Source organism: Amia ocellicauda, chromosome 14 (genome assembly GCF_036373705.1).
Source record: "Amia ocellicauda isolate fAmiCal2 chromosome 14, fAmiCal2.hap1, whole genome shotgun sequence".
Classification (NCBI taxonomy): domain Eukaryota; kingdom Metazoa; phylum Chordata; class Actinopteri; order Amiiformes; family Amiidae; genus Amia; species Amia ocellicauda.
Genome location: NC_089863.1, coordinates 23656404 through 23680042, shown reverse-complemented (window position 1 = coordinate 23680042; position 23639 = coordinate 23656404). Strand labels below are relative to the sequence as shown.

At 41.5% G+C, this 23639-nt stretch overlaps 2 protein-coding genes across 2 annotated transcripts; one reads left to right on the top strand and one right to left on the bottom strand.

Moving 5' to 3' along the window:
* Positions 1-518: 518 nt before the first annotated feature.
* LOC136767444 (membrane-spanning 4-domains subfamily A member 4D) lies at positions 519-6368 on the bottom strand. The gene is made up of 7 exons (XM_066721223.1): positions 6285-6368; positions 4330-4532; positions 3429-3539; positions 2952-3014; positions 2637-2738; positions 1239-1355; positions 519-995 (listed from the first exon to the last, which is right to left on the bottom strand). Exons 2-7 carry the CDS (start codon positions 4507-4509, stop codon positions 894-896), a joined length of 675 nt encoding a protein of 224 aa, XP_066577320.1. The 5' UTR covers positions 4510-4532; positions 6285-6368; the 3' UTR covers positions 519-893.
* Positions 6369-12477: 6109 nt separating this feature from the next.
* Positions 12478-15916, top strand: LOC136768119 (toll-like receptor 12). The gene has a single exon (XM_066722172.1). The coding sequence runs from the start codon at positions 12613-12615 to the stop codon at positions 15424-15426; it is 2814 nt and encodes a 937-aa protein (XP_066578269.1). The 5' UTR covers positions 12478-12612; the 3' UTR covers positions 15427-15916.
* The last annotated feature ends 7723 nt before the right edge of the window (positions 15917-23639 follow it).

The window sequence follows — 23639 nt, the reverse complement described above, 5'->3', positions numbered from 1 at the left end:
ACCAAACGAGCACGATGGGTCGAATGGCCTCCTCTCGCTTGTACACTTTCTTATGTTGTTATATACTACATTACATCCGTATACACAGAGCTTTAGTACTGACTATTATTATTGTAATTATTCCATATTATTCACTACTCTAACCTACATATCTTAATAAATTCCCTATAACAGTTTCTATAGTATATGTTATTGCCTGTGATGTGCTACACTACTTACTACAGTAGTACAACAAATACTATAGTATACTGTATTATACCATAATATACTATTATACTGCTATAATAGTTTTATACAATATTGTATAAAATGGAAATTTCAAAGAAAGAAAAATAAGTGGTAAGCGACTGAAGTTTGCCTTGATGTATATTATAGAAAAGAATTGCAGCTGTCAAGATGTGCTCTCATACAATATGGGAAGCAAAAAACTGATATTATACCACAGGTGTGTGGACATAGAAAACCTGATTGCGAGAGAAGAGATCCTGTCCGCACACCGCATGTAAAACAGACCAAAGTCATCAAAAATTTCCTTTATTATTACATTTGTTTATTTTCAAAAAAAGGTCTTGAGGTGCAAAAACTTCTCATGTGAATAAAAATAAAATAAAAAAAAATGCTTGGTGTATATCAGCAAAACACTGTATACATTTGCAGACGTGTATTGCTCATTTTATATTTAAAGTATATTTTCAGTACATATTTACATATCTACACACACACACACACACATTAGTGACTCACACGTCGCAGGCAGGAGTAATCCAGAGAGGCAAAACTACTGCACGGCTTGAGTTGCAGTGTGGAATAAAACCAGCACAGAAATTAAAGCAGGAAGACGTTGGCGTTTCCATCTCTCACAACCCCACCCTGCAGTTGCCTGGCTTTCTCCCTCACTCCGTGTACTCCGGAGGGGGGATCTTGATGCAAGCGGGTGGGTCAGTGGGCTGTGTTCCTGGCTGAGGATTGGGCTGGTACTGGATGACAATCACAGACTGAAGAAGAGAGAGAGACTTCAGTTACACAAATCTCAAGCTAAACTCAGTTCACACCTGAACACAGTTACAAGGTGATTCCAAAGCTTTTTTGTTCTTTCTCTGAAAGTAAATCGTGCAATATCCACCATCCTCCACACAGATGTGCCAAAGAGTGTCGTTTTTAAATTTGCCTCAGTTCAAAACCAAAAAAGCTTTTCAAATAATACTTCCAATTGTGAAATAAAGAGCCTCGTTTCTCACCGCAGGGTCTTCGCAGCACACAGCTTTGCACCCGAAGGCCGAGACGGAGACGGCCACGCAGAACTCCAGGACCGCCAACGTCAGCAAGATCACCTTTAAGGGGCCAAACATATTGTCCTGGGAAGAACAGAAGAACACGAAGAACAAGAGTTGTGCATTACTGTGAGTTTGACCTCAGCGATATTTCCACTGTTGCTCAATCAGGATAGAAATGTGTCCCCATAGGATAAAGCTGATCACTCAACTTTGTAATGAGGACAAATGGACCCAAACCATGCCAGGAAAATACCCCCCACAGCATAACAGAGCCTCCGGACCCCCTCACTGTAGGGGTCCAGCAGTCAGGCCTGTCCCGTTCTCTTGGTGTCCCACACATGCACTCGCCCGCTTGTCCAGAACACGAGCCAGTTGAGCGTCTTTGTGTCTGAAGCTCCTGCCATTCGTGCCCCAATAATGACCCCTCTTTCAAAGTCACTGAGATCCTTTCCTCTTGCCATCCTGATCCAAAATCGAGGTCAACTGGGCTGTTCAGCATTTGTACACATGCCACAGAGCATGATGGGATGTTAATTGCTTAATTGTATCATGCAGTGCACCTGTTTGGAGGCATCTGCATTCGTTATGTTCCACCACTCATTTATTCAGATTTTTCCATTAATTTGTCACCCGTCTGAATATATAAGTGAAGTTAAATGAGAAATCAAAGTCTGTTATACATTTTCCACCTAGTGTTACCCATTTGGGTTCTTCAGGGAATGTGTTATTGGCTTATATTTACATAGTTGTTTGTGTCAGTCACAATCACAATCACAATAATACATGGTTACATGGGATTAATAAACATGTAAGTGAACCATTAGTCTTATGATAACTCTCATCTAATAAGCAACCAGGTATTGGGACAAGTTTAAACAAACAAGCGTTGAATATGGCTCATAAATATTACGTAATAAAGAGTTTAGTGTTGGTTTGAGTTTATTTAGTAGGTCTCTTTCTGAAGCTGGTAGTCTTTGTGATCACGTTTCATTTTGTAAAATGCATGATAGAGAACTTGTTTTTTAGACCTATAGCACATTTTGATATACGAGTACTGACTTTTAATGTCATAATTTATGGATTATAATTTTGTTGTCTATGTACTCGGGTTAAATATAACCGATATCCCGAGGCAGTAGGATATACTCCGCAAGAAAACGTGGCGTCATTGTCTAGTGTGTATGGCATCTAGACCTGACCAAGCTGAATTGCAGGTCCTGATGTGGAGGGGCAACTGAATTGTGGGAATTCACCACAGCTTTGACTGGGACTTTGACTGGGACTTATCCACACGTGTTAAAGCAAACAAGGGGCGACTGATCAGTCACGCGACGACAGGAAGAGAACAAAAATAATCATTACCCTGAAAAAAGTGGGCTTGACTGTAATTTCGATGCTGAAGATACTGATCGCGATGCCGGCTATCACCGCACTGATGATATTTGTGGTCAGGGCTGCTCTGATCTGGAAGAAAAAATATATAAATGAAATAATTAGACACAAGAAAATTAAATGAACATTAGCTACTGTTATTATTTCTCTTGGATCTTGACTCGAGTTTTGCCTATTTTGTATTTTCTCCTATAGCGTGATTACACATATTTAATCTAACCTAACGTGGCCCGTTCCCTCCACTGACTGGAGGGTTAGTAGACTCTCAGGCCAGTCTGTACTCACCACACAGGTGTTATTCCTCTTACTTTTCTCCCCCGCGATACTCAGAGCCCCGGAGATGATGTACTGGAGAGAGAGAACACAAATACACACACGATCACTTCACAGGTTTATATGTCATGCTTGAGCTTCAACACAGTGTAGCATATGAAGCAAAGTGTGGGCAGTCAGCTGTGCACAGAGTGTGCCTTTAATTGCTTCGCTGATTAAGAACGGTGCAGAGTGAACGGTGGCTGGCACGGCTGCAGTCAGTTGGGTGAGCTGCCAGATAAAGGCGATCTGATCTGCAGTTGCGTGATCAGCTATAAAAGGAACCAGCTTTATAACATAATTTGAACCAAAAGAGTATTTACAGATCTAATAGAGATTTAATAGAAATCTCGCCATGTATGAAACCAATAATCCAACCAGCAAACGTTTTCATTTTTTCTGTACTGAACAGCTGCAACTCAAGTTCTCATGGACACAAATGTCACGTACCAGCAACGAGGGCCAAAACGGGAGCGAGATGTAAAAGGCGAAGCTCCTCGTATCACCTTCCAGAAGAACTCCAGAGCCGATGGTGAACAGCCCGATCATGATCTGGACGACCTGGTCATGGAGAGAGAGGACAGAGCGCACAGACAAAGGGTTGAGTTTCCACCGGCTGAGGAATCGTTGTCTGAAAATACCCAGTGCCTCCAAGCCTCAAGAAACTAGGTACACATGGTCCAATTCATGAACATTTCAGCAACTTCTGTGCTGGGCACATCCACAATAGAGGTGAAACTGGGATTTTTTTTTTTTTTTTTTACAAAATGGACAGAAATGTAAAAATAAGCATTTCTGTTATTTGGGTGAAACGTTAAACTGAAACGAAATTATTATATATATATTAAAAAGCATTTTAAAATCGTAATGTCCCACAAAACCTTAATCATACTTGTGCATTTCAACTGAACATCCTGTTTAATTGGTACCCACTGCTGTCATTCAACTGACCAATTCCTGTCGATCTCCTCTACACAGTTCACTTGGGTCCTGAGGTGCCATTCAGCTTGAGTATTATTTTGCCTACTGTTTTATACCAAATGTCTTCAGAAGCAACTGGCAATGAAGAGAATGGGCAGTTTAGGATAATTCTGACTCACCAATGTGCTCAGGAACAGTTTATACACAGGGAGCAATGGCGATGGAGAAATTGTTCTAAAGAAAGCATCACGTTTAAAGAGACTTTATTTCTGCTTTAGAACCGAGCGGTCACCTGGTCTTTGGATTCAACACAAAACTATCACTTACTATCACTATCAAAACTATCACTATCACTTGCGAACGCAGGTAAGTCAAATGTCCATGAATTCATGTATTTCTGGATTGATCTGAGCATATTCTCCACACTCACCCCCAGGGCTGTCGGTTGTCCCTTCACAAAGCGCTTCAGAGCAGCAGACCCTGGGGAGGTGTAGTCATGAGGCAGTCCTGCCTGGGCCAGGGGGGCGCTGGTGGGCACAGTGTCCTGGACCTCTGGGTGCACCTGGTTGTCCATCCTCATGCCCCCTTCAGTGGTGTCAGAGCTGGTCATCTTGAACAGCTAGTCAGGATTTGCTGGAAGGAGAGCGGGAGAAGAAGACACACACAGAGAGTGACCTTATGAACTGTGACGTCAGGTCTGACACTTTGTTCACGATGTTTTCACCTGCCCTCTCTTGTCACTAGTCACTAACTTCTAGCTCCTTTCTATACGTTCTGTGTGGTTATGTGCGTTCTACACGTTCCAAAACTGAGAGCTGCTTCATGACACCAAAAGTTGTGTCCTTTGCCCAATTAAAAAATAAAGATCCTTCAGTATATATATATATATATATATATATATATACTCCAATCAGCCATAACATTATCACCACCTGCCTAATATTGTGTAGGTCCCAAAACAGCCCTGGCCCGTCGAGGCATGGACTCCACTAGACTCTGAAGGTGTGCTGTGGTATCTGGCACCAAGACGTTAGCAGCAGATCCTTTAAGTCCTGTAAGTTGCGAGGTGGGGCCTCCATGGATCGGACTTGTTTGTCCAGCACATCCCACAGATGCTCGATTGGATTGAGATCTGGGGAATTTGGAGGCCAAGTCAACACCTTGAACTCGTGATTCATCAGACCAGGCCACCTTCTTCCATTGCTCCGTGGTCCAGTTCTGATGCTCACGTGCCCATTGTAGGCGCTTTCGGCAGTGGACAGGGGTCAGCATGGGCACCCTGACTGGTCTGCGGCTACGCAGCCCCATATGCAACAAACTGCAATGCACTGTGTGTTCTGACACCTTTCTATCAGAACCAGCATTCACTTTTTCAGCAATTTGAGCTACAGTAGCTCGTCTGTTGGATCGGACCACACGGGCCAGCCTTCGCTCCCCACGTGCATCAATGAGCCTTGGCGTCCATGACCCTGTCGCCGGTTCAGCGCTTTTCCTTCCTCGGACCACTTTTGATAGGTACTGACCACTGCACACCGGGAACACCCCACAAGAGCTGCAGTTTTGGAGATGCTCTGACCCAGTCGTCTAGCCATCACAATTTGGCCCTTGTCAAAGTCGCTCAGATCCTTACGCTGCCCATTTTTCCTGCTTCTAACACATCAACTTTGAGGACAAAATGTTCACTTGCTGCCTAATATATCCCACCCACTGACAGGTGCCATGATAACGAGATTATCAGTGTCATTCACTTCACCTGTCAGTGGTCATAATGTTATGGCTGATCGGCATATATATATATATATATATATATATATATATATATATATATATATATATATATATATATGCTCACTTTTGAAATCAATATACAGTAGTGTGTACTGAATAAAACTCAAAAATTAAACTGCTGTACTTCTAAAGAATGCCTTTCTCCTAAATGAATAATTTGAAGCGCTTTGCTGTCCTATCAGCGTTTAAGTGTCACATCATTACTTATACATATACAGTTTGACAATGAAAATGGTAAACATGAGACAGTAAGTTAGACATTTAAACTCTTCCATATTAATGTTCACGTTTTTTTTATAATAAGAGAATAGGTGATCACACGGGTCCCAAGTAAGGCATCCATATCTTACTCTAAGCTAGCAGACGACATAGAGTTGGGAAGTTAACCATTACTTGAGTATTGTCTTTAGATAAACTCCACTAAACTCCAGACTAACGGTTTACACTACCGTTAAACGCAGTTAGCTTTGAAAACATCAAAAAGTGCGTATTTCTCTATATAATAATAATAATAATAATTATTATTATTATTATTATCATTCATGCTTGCTAAAATCAAATTAATGTGACGTTTTCTGAAATGTATGGTTTACTCACCTCCCGTTGAACTGTCTCGTTGTTGTTCCGTTAGATTCGGACCCTCTCCCTCTCTCTCTCTCTCTCTCTCTCTCTCTCTCTCTCGCAATTTGAGCTCTGCGTCACGGCTCTGGCTGGGTCCCAAAATTGCACACAGTACGCCCTGTACTCCGACAAACTGCCGCTTCTGGGGGTTTCCGTTGGCGTCATTTCTGTAAGCGAGTAATTAATGATCATCTGTGTGGGGGAACAGCCCTGGACCAGTGTTACGTCACAGAGCCTTCACTTGGTTTTGCAAGTTTTTGGGAATAATTATTGATACTCATAATAGTAATGTAATCATAGGGGAGCAGGACGCAAATATGACTAAAGAAATCCAGGAAATTCCGGGGAGCATAACAAGTGAAATGACAGGACACACACACACACACAAGAAAGCATTAAAATGAAAAGAAAATTGCAGGCATTAACGTGCTGCAAATCTCCAGAAAAGACGAGGGAAACGAAAAAAATGAATAAAAACACAATCCTTCCTTGTGGTTCTGTCCAGTTAGGGAAACGTGAAACCAGTTTATAACGTTTATAAACAGAGCTGTGAACAGTTGACATGATTCATGCACATTCATATTCCTCATTTTTTAAATCCCAAACCTCACGGGCAGCTCTAATAATAGGATACCACTTGTGTGAATAGGAAATTGTGTAACTGGCAGCAGTGCAACCCTCGCATATTTTCCGTTTTTGTGGTTTTATATTTTTTCACTTTAGTTTATTGCGTGGTTTATTTTGTGTTTAATGTTAAGTCACCAGTTCATCTGCTCTAATTAGCAAACCATTGAATTGATTGTTAATTGGATAATTGGGAACAGCGTCTTGCTCTGGTGTAAATCTCCTGTTTTTGCTTGTTGTAGGATATGATTGTGATTGTGTGTGAGGTTGGTAAGACTAAAGAGATATTTTAATAGAAAAAAATATATACTTTAACTTAGAAATAAGTTATTTTAAAGCAGTGGTTCCCCATCCTGGTCTTGGGGACCCCCTACACTTCTGTTTTTTATTCTGAGCACTCAATTACTTAATTTAACTAATTATTTCCTGAATCAGAGCCTTTTAATTATTTTAAACAGTAGGGAGTTTAATAGGAGTATAACATTGTATAAGAACATATCTTTTCAAGGAACCAACTTTTTATGTTACACTTTTTAAAAAGTCAAATAATTTCTTCAACTAAGGTTCAGTTAAGTAAAAACCAGCAGGACCAGGGTTGAGAACCATTGTTTTAAAGAAACACACAAAAGAGTGTGCTAGTTTATTTTTCTGCTCTCTCCTGCACTGCACCTGTGTGTGATTGTAAGTATACGTTGTTTTTTCTTTTTGGACTCTGCTCTGAAAATATTTTACTTATATATATACACTCACCTAAAGGATTATTAGGAACACCTGTTCAATTTCTCATTAATGCAATTATCTAACCAACCAATCACATGGCAGTTGCTTCAATGCATTTAGGGGTGTGGTCCTGGTCAAGACAATCTCCTGAACTCCAAACTGAATGTCTGAATGGGAAAGAAAGGTGATTTAAGCAATTTTGAGCGTGGCATGGTTGTTGGTGCCAGACGGGCCGGTCTGAGTATTTCACAATCTGCTCAGTTACTGGGATTTTCACGCACAACCACTTCTAGGGTTTACAAAGAATGGCGTGAAAAGGGAAAAACATCCAGTATGCGGCAGTCCTGTGGGCGAAAATGCCTTGTTGATGCTAGAGGTCAGAGGAGAATGGGCCGACTGATTCAAGCTGATAGAAGAGCAACTTTGACTGAAATAACCACTCGTTACAACCGAGGTATGCAGCAAAGCATTTGTGAAGCCACAACACGTACAACCTTGAGGCGGATGGGCTACAACAGCAGAAGACCCCACCGGGTACCACTCATCTCCACTACAAATAGGAAAAAGAGGCTACAATATGCACAAGCTCACCAAAATTGGACAGTTGAAGACTGGAAAAATGTTGCCTGGTCTGATGAGTCTCGATTTCTGTTGAGACATTCAGATGGTAGAGTCAGAATTTGGCGTAAACAGAATGAGAACATGGATCCATCATGCCTTGTTACCACTGTGCAGGCTGGTGGTGGTGGTGTAATGGTGTGGGGGATGTTTTCTTGGCACACTTTAGGCCCCTTAGTGCCAATTGGGCATCGTTGAAATGCCACGGCCTACCTGAGCATTGTTTCTGACCAAGTCCATCCCTTTATGACCACCATGTACCCATCCTCTGATGGCGACTTCCAGCAGGATAATGCACCATGTCACAAAGGTCGAATCATTTCAAATTGGTTTCTTGAACATGACAATGAGTTCACTGTACTAAACTGGCCCCCAAAGTCACCAGATCTCAACCCAATAGAGCATCTTTGGGATGTGGTGGAACGGGAGCTTTGTGCCCTGGATGTGCATCCCACAAATCTCCATCAACTGCAAGATGCTATCCTATCAATATGGGCCAACATTTCTAAAGAATGCTTTCAGCACCTTGTTGAATCAATGCCACGTAGAATTAAGGCAGTTCTGAAGGTGAAAGGGGGTCAAACACAGTATTAGTATGGTGTTCCTAATAATCCTTTAGGTGAGTGTATATGATAATGGATACTGAAACATCTGCTATTGGTGGCATATGGTGGCCACCCACCCCTGTGGCCTCCTGGCAGCAGGACTGGGCTTAGTTTAGTGCTGTAAACATGCAAACACTTATGATGACGAATATAATTATTATTTACCTTTTCTTTTCATTTTTTGGGGGTATTGTCTCTCAATTCAAAAACGTGACCACTGTCATGTTCTATATGGCCCTGACTTAATTTAAACTATTTTGTTGAGTAACACACAGGGGGGGTTGAGGAGGAGGGTTTGAGAGTGATGGCAAAGTTCCTGTACAAGAAGGGGGGTTGTTGGTACAGGAAGTAGAGAGGGAGAGTTTGAGGTGATGCAATAGCCTGATTACAAGGTACAGGGTGTCTCGGAAGTCTGGATGTACATCAATTTATTTATTATATATATATATATATATATTTTAACAGTTCCCTGAATATCTGACTTTGGAAACCCCTCATCTGATGAGAAGCAAGGAAAAAAGCTTGTGTTTTTTCCCAGTGAGGTCACACTTTGGGGACGGAAACCAACCAAGCTCCAGGACAGAGAGGGCAATCGGCGAACCCACCGAGCTTTGTGCAGATTCTGCCAGACAGAACACATCATGATATAATGCAGCACCATATTATAGGAGACATTATATTTAAGAATATTTGTATTGATCCCATAAAAATACATCAACATGCAGTTATATAACAGTTATTTGGCTGATGTTTTTATCCAAAATGACTGATGTGGGTAGCTGTTCATACAAGTGTCCCAGGCTATAGGGTGCATAAGCCTAGAACCCTGGACTGCGCCATCTCGACTTAAACTGATTTGAGGAACTCCCCACACCCTCCCCACGCAGGACGTTTGGATCTTGTCATACCAACAAGACAACGGTTTTATTGTAATTTCAATTTGTATACACAAGCACAAGCAAGCACAGGGTAAGAAGTTTGTAGCTGCCAATGAAACAATTAATACAATTGGGAATCTCAATGAAATATGATACAAATCAACTAAAATCTAAACAAACGAAAATGCCTTTAATAAAACAGGCAATATGAGTTAAAATGTCTAAATACTAAAATGCTAAATGTTGCATTTCCCTACAGATTCCAATGGAGCTTCATGGGACCCGTCTGTGAAAAACAGGTAAGTCACTTCACTTCACTTCACTTCACTGGCAAGTCTCCCTCTTCAGGATGCCAAGCAGTATGTCTGGGAAAAGAGAGGATCTGAACAGGTAAGTAATCAATTAGAGTCCGCATTCAATAATGCCACAGTATTAACTAATGTATTTTCTTATTTTTACAGCTCTTGCCCTGCCTGGTACATATCCACAGCAAACCAAAATAAAAAGAAACACAAACAGGTGCATATCAACTTATATATATGTATATATGTGTCATGACTGGCATTAATTACTTTATTAATTATTGCCTGTTGTTGGGTTTGTCACTTGGATTAATGTGTGGTCACTGTTTTTCTTTGTTATTTTCCATTATTAATTAAGCTTGTTTCTGATTTCTTTGACTATTATTTCCTTGATTGTTTTGAATGTGTTTATTGGCTCACATGTGTCTATTTTAGATAATCAGTTAATTAACACATTCCGGGTCACATTCCCACATGGACTCCCCGCATCACCTCCCTAATTACTGTCACCTGCACCTCGGACTCTCTCCTGCTGTAAAAGCACTTAACAGAGAGACACATGGAAGGAGTTTTGAACAGAGCATACTGAAAATAAGGTGGGCAGTGAAGCCGTGGATTGAGGAACCCGACTGGAAAGAGCTCTATAAAAGATTACTGGAACAAGACCTGTGAAACAAAGACCTGGTGTTTGGAGACCATGGATCAAGGCAGAGGCTCCCTGTGTGGATGAGTTATTTTCATTTTTTATTTTTTTCCCTTCAACATTTCTTCAATCTGGCAAACTAAACTCAGGAAGGGAGATGGGAAAACAAAACTAATTAATATTAGTAATTAAATTAGGCTATAGGCATACATATATATAATTACACTGATCAGCCACAACATTATGAGCACTGACAGGTGACGTGAATGACACTGATAATCTCATTATCATGGCACCTGTCAGTGGGTGGGATATATTAGGCAGCAAGTGAACATTTTGTCCTCAAAGTTGATGTGTTAGAAGCAGGAAAAATGGGCAGCGTAAGGATCTGAGCGACTTTGACAAGGGCCAAATTGTGATGGCTAGACGACTGGGTCAGAGCATCTCCAAAACTGCAGCTCTTGTGGGGTGTTCCCGGTCTGCAGTGGTCAGTACCTATCAAAAGTGTCCAAGGAAGGAAAAGCGGTGAACCGGCGACAGGGTCATGGGCGGCCAAGGCTCATTGATGCACGTGGGGAGCGAAGGCTGGCCCGTGTGGTCCGATCCAACAGACGAGCTACTGTAGCTCAAATTGCTGAAAAAGTGAATGCTGGTTCTGATAGAAAGGTGTCAGAACACACAGTGCATCGCAGTTTGTTGCGTATGGGGCTGCGTAGCCGCAGACCAGTCAGGGTGCCCATGCTGACCCCTGTCCACTGCCGAAAGCGCCTACAATGGGCACGTGAGCTGTACACGTTTACAAGAGGGTAGACTTAATAAGCCTGTGTTAGTTTCATGTTATGCCAAGTTGGCTATGGTTAGTGGGGCATCAAATAAAATCCTGCTTAGGGCCCCCAAAAGCCTAGAAACAGCCCTAAAACAGACTGACTGCATGCACTTAATGGAGCTGCTGCTGAAATGAGGGTTTCCACGCAGCCTAAACAGGAGGAAGTGACTGAGCAGCAGATGAGAATCCCTTGAGGTTTACAGGACATCTTCATTTTATTTTAAAAGGGATCTAAATAAAGGGGACTTCAGAGCAAACACCGAGACAATCAGGACTGCAAAAGCCACTCAAACACGGGGGAATGGAGAATCACCATCTGGCCTGCGTTTGGAGAAACTGCATTCTTGAAAGTGAGTTTCAAAATGAGATCATTATTGCTTGATCTCCACAAGGCATCTCCATTACATTACAGATGTACTACAGCATGCCTTGAGAGGGCAATACAGCCAGCATAATTCTGGACTGGAGCTGGAAGTAGGAGGGTTATTGTACTTGTTGAAACCCGAAATTTACGAAAAGCTGCATTTTCCGCTTTCAGCATGAAATTAAAGTTTATTTGTTTGTTTGTCAAAAAAGGGAATTGTATGGTATTATTTTATTATCATTTGAATTATATTAATGCCTTCAATAAATTATTTTTGTTTGTTACCCAAGACAGGATGAATCCTAATTAATAACACAAGTGCTTTATTAATTCAGTTTAAGGAACTGAACACTGTGTAGAGGTGCTTAATAACAACAATAAACATTATGACACAATGGAGTTATAATACAACCTACAGCAGCTACAGACACAAAGGCATTGCAATACAAAGTTTTAAAGAACTACAATCAATAGAACCAGATCAAATATGTGTATATTTTACTGACATCGCCAGTGAGATATCAGTTTGTGTGTGTGCTTTATTGCAAGGCAGCCCTAACAATGCATTCTCCTGCCTCTTCAGGGTTCCTGTAAAGCGCTGACTGCGGCTCACTGCTCCTCTCTGACAGTGGAAACACGCTGGAGCCGAGCCAGTCCTGCTGCTGTGAAGGAGCAACGAGCAGCAGCCCGGTCTTCACCAGCAGCAGAACCACATCCCGCTGCAATGAGAGTCTTCTGTCTGTGTGTGGTGGTTGGAGCAGCGTTGCTCCGGATGCCTCTGGCGGCGGCTCGGATCGGGAAAAAGTGTGTTGTGATGGAGGAATTCTTGGATAATTCGCCGATTTTAAAATCTCACCTCTCCTGTGACATGCAGCAGTATTTTGCCCAATGTTATGAGGTCATCGATTTTAAGGAGGATCTCGCAGAGGTTCCATCTCACCTCCAAACCCTTTGCATCGAGAACAAAGTGGTTACCACCGTGCTGCAGCCCCACGCATTGTCTCGCTTTACTTCTTTAAGGCAACTGAGTATTGATGGCTGTCTTACTCGGATACATCCGGGTGCTTTTCATGGACTGGCTAGTCTGCAGTATCTGGCTATACGTTCACTTCAACAATGTAACACTTCTTTCGAAACAAACACATTCACCAGTTTGCCTGGGCTGGTGGAACTGCAGGTGTGTGGTTTCAGATTTTTACAATCAACCCCATCCGTTTTTAATGAATTTCCACTGCTGTCCAAACTCACAGTAACGGAAGACGGTGTTGCAAACTTGGCGGATGTCTTGTGCAGAATTCAAAATCTCACGTCTCTACAGGTCCTTATGCTTGACCTTGAAATTAAAAATCTGACGTTGCAAAACTGCACAACATCACACGAGACTGACGGAAAGATGCCAACTTTCTTTGATGTCCAAAATGTCAGTTTGTTTTTGGACAATTTGGAAAATATAGAAACGGGTGCGTTGGGATATTTCAGTGATGTATTTGTCTTAATGATGTCTTGCAAAAAACTAACACTCACTCATCTTCTGCAATCTGGATTAAGGGGGATCCACATGCTCCAGTGTATGGAGTTTGTAGAAGATTTTGAAATAGTGTGTAAAGCAGCATTTGCATTTTCTATACAACACCTTACAGTACTTTTTCACGAAAACCTCAACATCTCAGTTTTATCACCTGAAAACTGTATTAGTCTGAAAGTCCTGGAAATACACTCATTTACAAAATGTAGTTTCCCAAATTCAGATTTTATACATTTAATTGAAAACCTTTCAACTCTGTCTCTTCGATGTAATGTTTTAGAAAAATCCAACTTTTGTGAACTCCAGACCGAGCCAGTGGCTTTAACTTCACTGAATGTGCCCTTTAACCAAATTAAAAACATCAGCGCTGGACAGTTCTCCTGCATGCCAAGTCTGACAGACCTGGATTTGTCTAATAATCAAATCAGTACAATCGAGGAACATGCTTTTAAAGGCTTGCTGAGGCTGAGGTCCTTGAATCTCCAGCACAACAAGATTTCTGTGGTTGAGAAACACCGTTTTGAATACTTAAGAAACCTAAAGTCGCTCTCTATGGATTGGAACCCACTCACACGCATAGAAGAGGGTGCTTTTGAGAATCAAGTTTCTTTGGAAGATCTCAGTTTGGGAAATTTGGAAACTTTGGTCTCCATGTTGAATTTGACGTCGCTCTTCAAGAGGCTGCCAGAGAACTTGACGGACCTCTCCATAAATGTGGGAACAGGCTCTGTTCATATCGCCATCGGGGGTGACAGTCATCCCAGTGCTGGCCTCACTCTCAGTCTGAGGGGGCGGTCTGTTTCCTTTGTTGACTGTCACAGACCGTTTTTTGAGCATGTCATCGAGGTCCACGCTAAAACTGAACAACTCCTTTGCGGCTCCGATTTCATGGCCAAGTACATCCCCAATGTCAAAGACTTTGAATATATCTCCGAGTTGTCTGCAACATTCATCGACTACACTGATCTGAACAGCCTCACCAAACTGCGACGCCTGATTCTTGTGAACATCAACCTGTTTGAGCAGCCCAATCTTCCCCTGATTTTCAGGAACTTAAGCCAACTTGAAACTCTCGTGATGGTCAACTGCAGGATCCCCTCCTTGGAGATCAGCCTAACCAAGGACCTCACATCCTTGAAATCCTTTGCTCTCCATATTGCCAACCCTGTCAGTTGGGGGAATGGTCTCTTTGATGCCGTGGCTGACCTGAAGTTTCTGTATTTGATACATCTCAATGTCTACTGCCTTTGCGAGAACGCTTGGTTTGTCACCTGGGCAAAGGCACAGACAGGGTTGCAGGCCTTGGTGTGGAAGCCTGACCTGCAAGACGTGACGTGCCCAGCGGCGAAAGGCACGGCGAATTTCCTCCAGTTTGTGCAGGGCAGCTGTGTTTTCGAAACAGAGTTCATTCTGTTTGTGTCGACAGCCTGCGGCCTTCTCTTTTTCATGTCCGCTGTCCTGATTTATAACCTGGCTGGCGCCTACCTGCTGGCTCTGTTCTACATCCTCCGCGGCTGGCTGGCCAACCTCACGCGCCGAGGGGATGCGGGGAGGCGCTACCAGTTCGACGCCTTCGTCTCCTACTGCGGGAAGGACGAGGACTGGGTCTTGGAGGAGCTCCTGCCCAACCTGGAGCAGCGAGGCCCCCCGTTCCTGCGCCTCTGCCTGCACAGCCGCGACTTCCAGCCGGGCAAGGACGTGGTGGACAACATCACAGACAGCATCTACAGCAGCCGCCGAACCCTCTGCGTGGTCAGCCGCCACTCCCTCCAGAGCGGCTGGTGCTCCCTGGAGATGAGACTGGCCACCTACCGGCTGCAGGTGGAGCGGCGAGACGTTCTGATGCTGCTGTTCCTGGAGGAGATCCCCCCGGTGCTGCTGTCGGCCCACCACAGGCTAGCCCGGCTGGTGAAGACCAGGACCTACCTGGACTGGCCGCAGGACGAGAGACAGCGTCCGGCCTTCTGGGACCGACTGCAGGCCAAGATAGCCAGTGGGCGGCCGACTGACTAAGAGGGTTGAAGGAGAATCACAGGAGAGAGTAATAATCAAGTACAACTATCTTAGATTTCTAAGTTGCCAGTCCTGAAGCATGTTTACCAGCAGAATTGGTCATAAGTGGCATTGGCAGATTTAATTTGTGTGTAATCGCATTTTAATCACTTGATCACTGGCATACAAATAATCATAGTTTTTTTTTTTTAACAAATATCAGATCAATTGGTTGAATTCAGTTAAAATATGAATCTCTTTTCAGAGAACTCATGTATCCCTCTTCAGTTCGAGTGAAGTCGAAGTTTGTGTGTGATATCCTGACAATGAGTAGAAGCTCTGCTGGGGTTTTTCCCGTGGGTGTACCGAGGGGCCGAAATGCTTTATCTTTTTTAACATGCCTCAGGCTTCCTGTATCAACACTTACAGAATTTCAATTCACTTGCCTGCAATTTGTTTTGTTTTAATGGTTGCATTAAAAGTATTCAAAACACCTGTTTTGTACTTAAACACATTTCTAAAAGGAATAATTGTACATAGATTGAATGGACACCAGCACCAGCCCCGTGAGAGAACTGACATCACAGATGCCCCCCTCCCTCCACTCTCCTGAGGTGCAGAATAGCTATTGCATTGTTCTGTATATACACTCACCTAAAGGATTATTAGGAACACCTGTTCAATTTCTCATGAATGCAATTATCTAACCAACCAATCACATGGCAGTTGCTTCAATGCATTTAGGGGTGTGGTCCTGGTCAAGACAATCTCCTGAACTCCAAACTGAATGTCTGAATGGGAAAGAAAGGTGATTTAAGCAATTTTGAGCGTGGCATGGTTGTTGGTGCCAGACGGGCCGGTCTGAGTATTTCACAATCTGCTCAGTTACTGGGATTTTCACGCACAACCATTTCTAGGGTTTACAAAGAATGGTGTGAAAAGGGAAAAACATCCAGTATGCGGCAGTCCTGTGGGCGAAAATGCCTTGTTGATGCTAGAGGTCAGAGGAGAATGGGCCGACTGATTCAAGCTGATAGAAGAGCAACTTTGACTGAAATAACCACTCGTTACAACCGAGGTATGCAGCAAAGCATTTGTGAAGCCACAACACGTACAACCTTGAGGCGGATGGGCTACAACAGCAGAAGACCCCACCGGGTACCACTCATCTCCACTACAAATAGGAAAAAGAGGCTACAATTTGCACAAGCTCACCAAAATTGGACAGTTGAAGACTAGAAAAATGTTGCCTGGTCTGATGAGTCTCCATTTCTGTTGAGACATTCAGATGGTAGAGTCAGAATTTGGCGTAAACAGAATGAGAGCATGGATCCATCATGCCTTGTTACCACTGTGCAGGCTGGTGGTGGTGGTGTAATGGTGTGGGGGATGTTTTCTTGGCACACTTTAGGCCCCTTAGTGCCAATTGGGCATCGTTTAAATGCCACAGCCTACCTGAGCATTGTTTCTGACCATGTCCATCCCTTTATGACCACCATGTACCCATCCTCTGATGGCTACTTCCAGCAGGATAATGCACCATGTCACAAAGGTCGAATCATTTCAAATTGGTTTCTTGAACATGACAATGAGTTCACTGTACTAGACTGGCCCCCACAGTCACCAGATCTCAACCCAATAGAGCATCTTTGGGATGTGGTGGAACGGGAGCTTCGTGCCCTGGATGTGCATCCCACAAATCTCCATCAACTGCAAGATGCTATCCTATCAATATGGGCCAACATTTCTAAAGAATGCTTTCAGCACCTTGTTGAATCAATGCCACATAGATTTAAGGCAGTTCTGAAGGCGAAAGGGGGTCAAACACAGTATTAGTATGGTGTTCCTAATAATCCTTTAGGTGAGTGTATATTGAATGTTTTTCTTTACTATTGTGATTTTTTGCACGTTATTTTAGTTTTTTTTTATCACGTTAAGATTTTAAAATTTTTAAGTGATTTTAGAATTGTTTTAATTTTTTTTAATCATAAGTATTACAATTTTGAATGTCCTTTAATTTTGTAATGTAAAATACTTCTCAATAAAAACAGTATTTTGATTTTTTGGATTGACTTTTGTTTTGTAGTGCATCACAGCCTATTAAATTACCTGCTCAGTAAGAAACTAATATTAGGCAGCCGAGTTCATTTCCACTGAAACAGAGAAACCAGTTCCTCTGCTGTTTTTCCTCGCAGTTTAAACAGGAAGAGCAGCAGAATGCAGTTCAGAAACGTCTCTGTAAAACCTGTTTGCGTTTGATGGATATTGTCAAGCATGCTGAACTGAATTGACTACTTGACCATGGGATGCACTCATCTTTATCTCTGCTCTCTCTGTGTCCTTAAACAGATCTCTCTAGAGGGAAGCTCTGGTTTCACTTCTCACATTTATTTCTGCCTGTTCTTTACTTCTGAATAGTGTCTATGTAACAGAGGGTGCCAGGGGTTCTGTGTTTCTCTTTATTTCACTTATAATATCCTTTATTGTTTTTTTTATTTGTTCCTAATTATTCACTAATTGTTTTATCATCACTAATTGATTTATTGATGTTTGGATTGTTTCACATTATTTGTGTGTGAATACACGGGACACAGCCGACCTTCACTCACAGCCACTTCACCTGTTAGCACTCGGCACGGACAACCTGGATAGAAGCCGCCCTGATTAGAGGGAAAAGGAGACCAGCACCAGCACCAGCAGGCTTGGCTGTGGAGTGGGGATATACCGGCTGTGAGGTTACCAGCCGGTAAAAGTTAAGCCTCCGTGGGTGCCAAGGCTCCTTGCGGAAAACGCTGGGTTGAGGAACATTTATTCTATTCTTTCTCTCTCTCCCCTTTTCTTTGTTTGATTGTTGGCTGCATTGACAAGCGGGTCCGATCGGGGAAGAGTGACGCAGGGAGGGACCTGCACCCTTAGCCCGGAACGAGAGCCTTCATCTCAGGCCAACTTGGGACCTGTTTCACTACTATTGCTATTGGATTGTATTGGGATTATTTCCCTTTAAAGTTGCTGTTCTTACATTCGTGGCTGCTGTTTTTGTTTTTTAGGGCTTAGTTTTAGGATTTTAGTATAGGATTTTATCATAGTTTAATTTTGTAGCTTTTAGTCTTTTCTATTGGATTTGAGTATTTACTTGCCCAGATAATTAAAAGCAATTTAAACTGTTTTAGATTAGGATTGAGCCCTTTGGGAATGGCAGACTTTGTGCCCTGGTAGTTGTCCCCCCCTTTTACTGATTGTATTGTGGCTATTCATTGTATAAAATAAACTTCCTTCTTATTGCCTTTCTGAAGCCTGTGCTGTATGTACTGAGATCTTGCCGAACCTGCACGGGAACACTGGGTGGTAGCGGGTCCCCATCTCACAATAATAATCTTGGGTGTAGTCTTATTACAATTAAGAGGTGAACATTAATTTGGAAGAGTTTCAATGTCTAACTGAGTGTCTTATGTTTACCAGTTTCACTGTCAAACTTTATATGTATAAGTGGTGATAGTACACTTAACCGCTGATAGGACAGGTTACTGCTGTTAGGACAGTTAACAGCTGATAGGAGAGTCAACCGCTTCAAATTAACAATTTTAGAGAAAGGCCATTGTTTTATTTTTGAGTTTTGTTCAATGCTGACTACTGTATTTAATATCTATATGTACAGTGAGGGAAAAAAGTATTTGATCCTCTGCTGATTTTGTACGTTTGCCCATGGACAAAGAAATGATCAGTCTATAATTTTAATGGTAGGTGTATTTTAACAGTGAGAGACAGAATAACAACAAAAAAATCCAGAAAAACGCATTTCAAAGAAGTTATACATTGATTTGCATGTTAATAAGGGAAATAAGTATTTGATCCCCTATTAATCAGCAAGATTTCTGGCTCCCAGACACCTGGGAGCCAGAAATCTTGCTCTGGCTCTTTCTAAAATCCTTTGAGTTCTGTGTTGCGCTGTTCCTCCCGTGCACGTAATAAATTCTGACTAGAACTCGCGACTCCAAAGCTTTTTTCCACCACATAGCGCTGACTGATATTTATTACACACTTTGCAGGTTCAAATAAATCTATATGGATCAAGCTACCATTGCCAAATCACATTTGCTGATATTAACTTACTATCTAATGAGCTGACTTAGAGCTAGGTAGCAGTGTTATAGCATAGATTAATACTGAGGCACACAAATAAAATAATTGAACAAACCTTTTGCAGATTGTATTCAAGGTTAAAGTCACTATATATGCAAATACAGCCACCATGTTATAATAAAATGCTATTTAGTGGCAGTTAAGGTGAACTTGGACTGTCCAGTTAAAGGAACAAGAAAAAATAAACCATACTGCCAGACAGCTATCTGGTTTAGCTACACATCTAATGCCATCATCATTGTCATCGTCAACAGTTACTTTAGCCAGTATCCCAGCAGATACTGCACAGCAATAGAGATTATTAATATTGCATTTGCATTAGCATTGTGCCCCAAATAATGTGTGCATAATTGGAAAATGGGTAACACATTATTTTAATTGTCCATTATAAACAATCTATTAACACATTATTAATTATGTTATTAATTGCTATATGATTATTACAAATTATAAATATATTATTAGACATTTTTAAACATTTAATTTTTTTTGCTACAATACGTTATAATATATGTAATAACATACCTAATACAAGGTATTATAACGACATTTTCATGCCAACTTCAATCTATTGTCATAATCTGCCATGCCATTCATTTGCTGCTATTAAACATCTTATGAAGCTATTTAATTACATATACTATAAGAAGACTGCATTATTTGTTATAGCTCTACCTATAAGGCAAGCTTATGAGTACCATTTATAAATCAATTTTACTGATGTATCTCTGAATTGTGATCTGTTTTTGCTCTAAGTCTATTCTATGATATAGCATTGTGTTCTGTTTGTATGTTTTTCATTAAATTGCCAGGTATTCTGACACATTACAAAGAAAATAAATAGGGTCAGCAACTTTTGTCTTCACTATTTATTAAAAACATTACATACCCCAGTGAATAGATGATGTCCATACCTTCTATCCAGATCTGTGGATACTTGATAAACGTGTGAATTAAATTCTTGAATTGTGTAGTTTCTTCTACATCCTACAACGTGTTTTGAGAGGTGACTCAGGTAAGTCACATCATGATTATTTAACAAAACACACCTATTGCTATAGCTTGCTCGTAGTCATCAAAACATGTTTTACAGTGTCGGATCTTTATCACATCCTGCATCTTTTTACTATGGAGGGTGTGGTGGATACACTGCACAGCTAAACCTTCTGTGGCCCATGTCATTAAAAACATACCCTACCTGAAAACTCAACTCTGAAACCCGCTAGCTCTTCAAACGGAATGCCTGGTGCCAACTGGCGATTACTTGCTTTCATTTATAATAGTAAACAAATATTTAAACAACTATTTGCTTGTCCCTATTTATAATTCACTGTCGTTTCAACAAAATTCGCAACTCTAAATTTAAATTAATTCGAATTATACTTAATCTTTAACACTTACGATTATTCAAAACACACATCTGACCTAATTGCTGCTCTGAGGGGGTTCATTTGTTGAGGAGACCTGACACCTTTCTCGTGAAACTAGCTTGTTAGTCTTGTGCTGAAGCGATCTCCAGTATGGAGTGGAGATGCTTGTCATTCAGTCGTGATGTTTGGGGGATTTGTTGAGCTTCATCAGTGAAACAGCTGTTAGCACAGGTCTGCGCTTCAAACATTGAGAGGACTTGTGCAGCGTGCAGGCGGGTCTGTGGTACCGTGACTGGTAATAAGGGCTAAAACTCTGCAGCGTCAATGGAACTGAACTTCGCCTTAAGTGTATCATTGCATTGCAATTCGATCAATTCCATCTGGAGCATTGTTCACATCAACACCAAACGGGCTGGAGAAAAGCTGGAAACTGAACTGCTGTTTGTTAAAATGCGAGATTCAGTTTTGCAGCGACTCCAGCACTGGGAATAGTGACGTTTGTGATACAGTTAGAGATGGCTTAGCATGTCAGGAAATGGAAAAGGTTTCCTTGCTGCATTTGCTTCTCACATAAACGTAATTTAAGCTGAAATGCTTACACACTGTCATACATCTCCGTTATGACCTGTTTACTGCCCTTTAGCTTCAAGGTGTTAAGATGCTCAGTAACATCACACAGAAATGCAAGATCACACAGCCAGCTTTCACCCAAGAGCTCTGATATTTGTCTCCCTTTGTTTTGCAGAAAAAGTCTGATTTCTCCCAGTAGCTCGAAAAACATTTTGAGTACTACGCCCCGACTCAGCCAGCACACTTCGCCATTTTCCTCAAGGAATGCCTGGAATTGGTGGTGATTTAAACCTCTAGCCCTGATCAAATGTACAGTTTTTGTTACCGTGTGCATTACATGATCCATATTCATCACCTTCCCACACAACGCTTCCTGATGTAGCATGCAATGATAAATTGTCCCGGGACACTGACACTATTTTTGCATCCTAGCAAGCAAACCTGTTTTTTCACACACAGTGCAGGCGCTCCTCTGTGCTCAGACCCACTAATTTCTCCCACAGCAACTTCATTCGGTTCACGCATCTGTCAACTTGCTGAAATGGGTCATTTGCTGCAACACCCAAAAGCTCTTCAGTAACATTTAGACCTGAATTTACCCCCCGGATAAAAACAGATAACTGGGTCGTGTCTGGTATGTCAGTGCTCTCGTCAACAGCAGGCGAGTATGCAGTGAAATGACTTGCTTTGTGGGCTAGCTGGTCTGAGATTAGCAGCTAAATCATCTCTCGGCAACGGTATTTCGTGAGAGACTGACATTTGCAAACAAATGCTTTTTGTCTGGACACACTACATCGCTGACTTTAAGCATAAAGTTCTTTAAAAAAGCACATGCATATTTCCTCTTTCGCAAGCTATCGCGGGCGTAATTACTTAATGATACACCACCTTCACAGGGGCCGGATTAAAACCATTGTGGGGCCGTATTCGGCCCGCAGGCCTTGAGTTTGACACCCCTGATATAGACCTTTGCCTAAAATACAAGGTGTTTACATTTAAAATAACTGTTGATAAGCTTTTGTTGATCATTTATACATCATTTTGCAACCCCTAAACTAAAATGTTGCATATTTTTAATCTATAACAGCATTGTAAGCATAGATCCTCCTAAATCAAAATATGCTATAAATGAATGTAACAAGTAATAAGCTGTTTATAACCATTTATACATTGTTTTGCAACCCCTAAAGTGGTGCACAATTTCAATATATAAGAGCATTATTGATATATATCTCAAATTATCTCATAATTAATTTGTTAATAAAGCTATAGTGCTGCTGTTATTAAGCATTTATTACATAATTTGCAATCCCTAAATTAAAGTTGTGCACATTTGTAATGTATAACAGCACTTTGAATGTGTATTTTTGAAAACAGGCCATATTTCACAATTTTAACAAAAAAGGACACAAACAGATTAGAAAGTGTTTTACTATTTTTACAGGAATGAGAAGAACCAACATTGAAATATTGAACGTCATGTCTAAACTAGGTTAAGGCGGTTAAACGGCGGTTAAGATTAAGGTAACACTGACAAAGCTTGAATGTGAAAGGCAAAATTGAGATCCTCAAAATATTACAAATACATATATAAATAAGATTGATAATTTTATTAACTTCTTTCAGTAACTAATGATTCTGTAAAAATATTTTAAAGGCCTGTTAATAGTACCAGTTTTGTACTGATTTACCAGTGAGTCCACTCTAATACATTGAGAGAATTTAAACAATTCTCTGTTCTGTTCCCTCAAAGATGCCAGATCTGATTTGGTGGTGGTTAAAAAAAAAGGGTTGATAGCCTTGGTTAGCCATATTGCCCTGGTATCTCTGCAGGACTTCTTCTGGATTTTATCCTAAAAGAAAATGACAATTAATGCATCACCAACACAACAATCAGCCCAATTCAATTTTAGCATGAATTCGTAAGCTTGATCCTGAAAGGCGAAGCGTAGATATGTCCTGTGTGTTGGGAGGATGGGGACATGGAAGTAGGTGCCCTTCTGGGCATCCGACAGTGGTCAGCACTCCTCTGAGGAGGGGGGCCAGAGTGGAAATGGAGGGCATATCCGTGGCTCATTGTCTTCTGTCTCTGGGGACATTCTCCCTGTGGTTTTGCCAGGGGGCTTGCAGGGCTAACTTCTCCCCTAGTCTCTA

What these genes read in the sequence shown, in the direction of transcription:
- LOC136767444 (XM_066721223.1), bottom strand. Translation starts at nt 4,509, where the DNA reads ATGACCAGCTCTGACACCACTGAAGGGGGCATGAGGATGGACAACCAG. An exon ending in GACAACCGACAGCCCTGGGG is followed by an intron (nt 3,540 to 4,329) that starts GTGAGTGTGGAG and finishes CTCCATGACCAG; the next exon opens with GTCGTCCAGATCATGATCGG. An exon ending in AGAGGAATAACACCTGTGTG is followed by an intron (nt 2,739 to 2,951) that starts GTGAGTACAGAC and finishes TTTTTCTTCCAG; the next exon opens with ATCAGAGCAGCCCTGACCAC.
- LOC136768119 (XM_066722172.1), top strand. Translation starts at nt 12,613, where the DNA reads ATGAGAGTCTTCTGTCTGTGTGTGGTGGTTGGAGCAGCGTTGCTCCGG.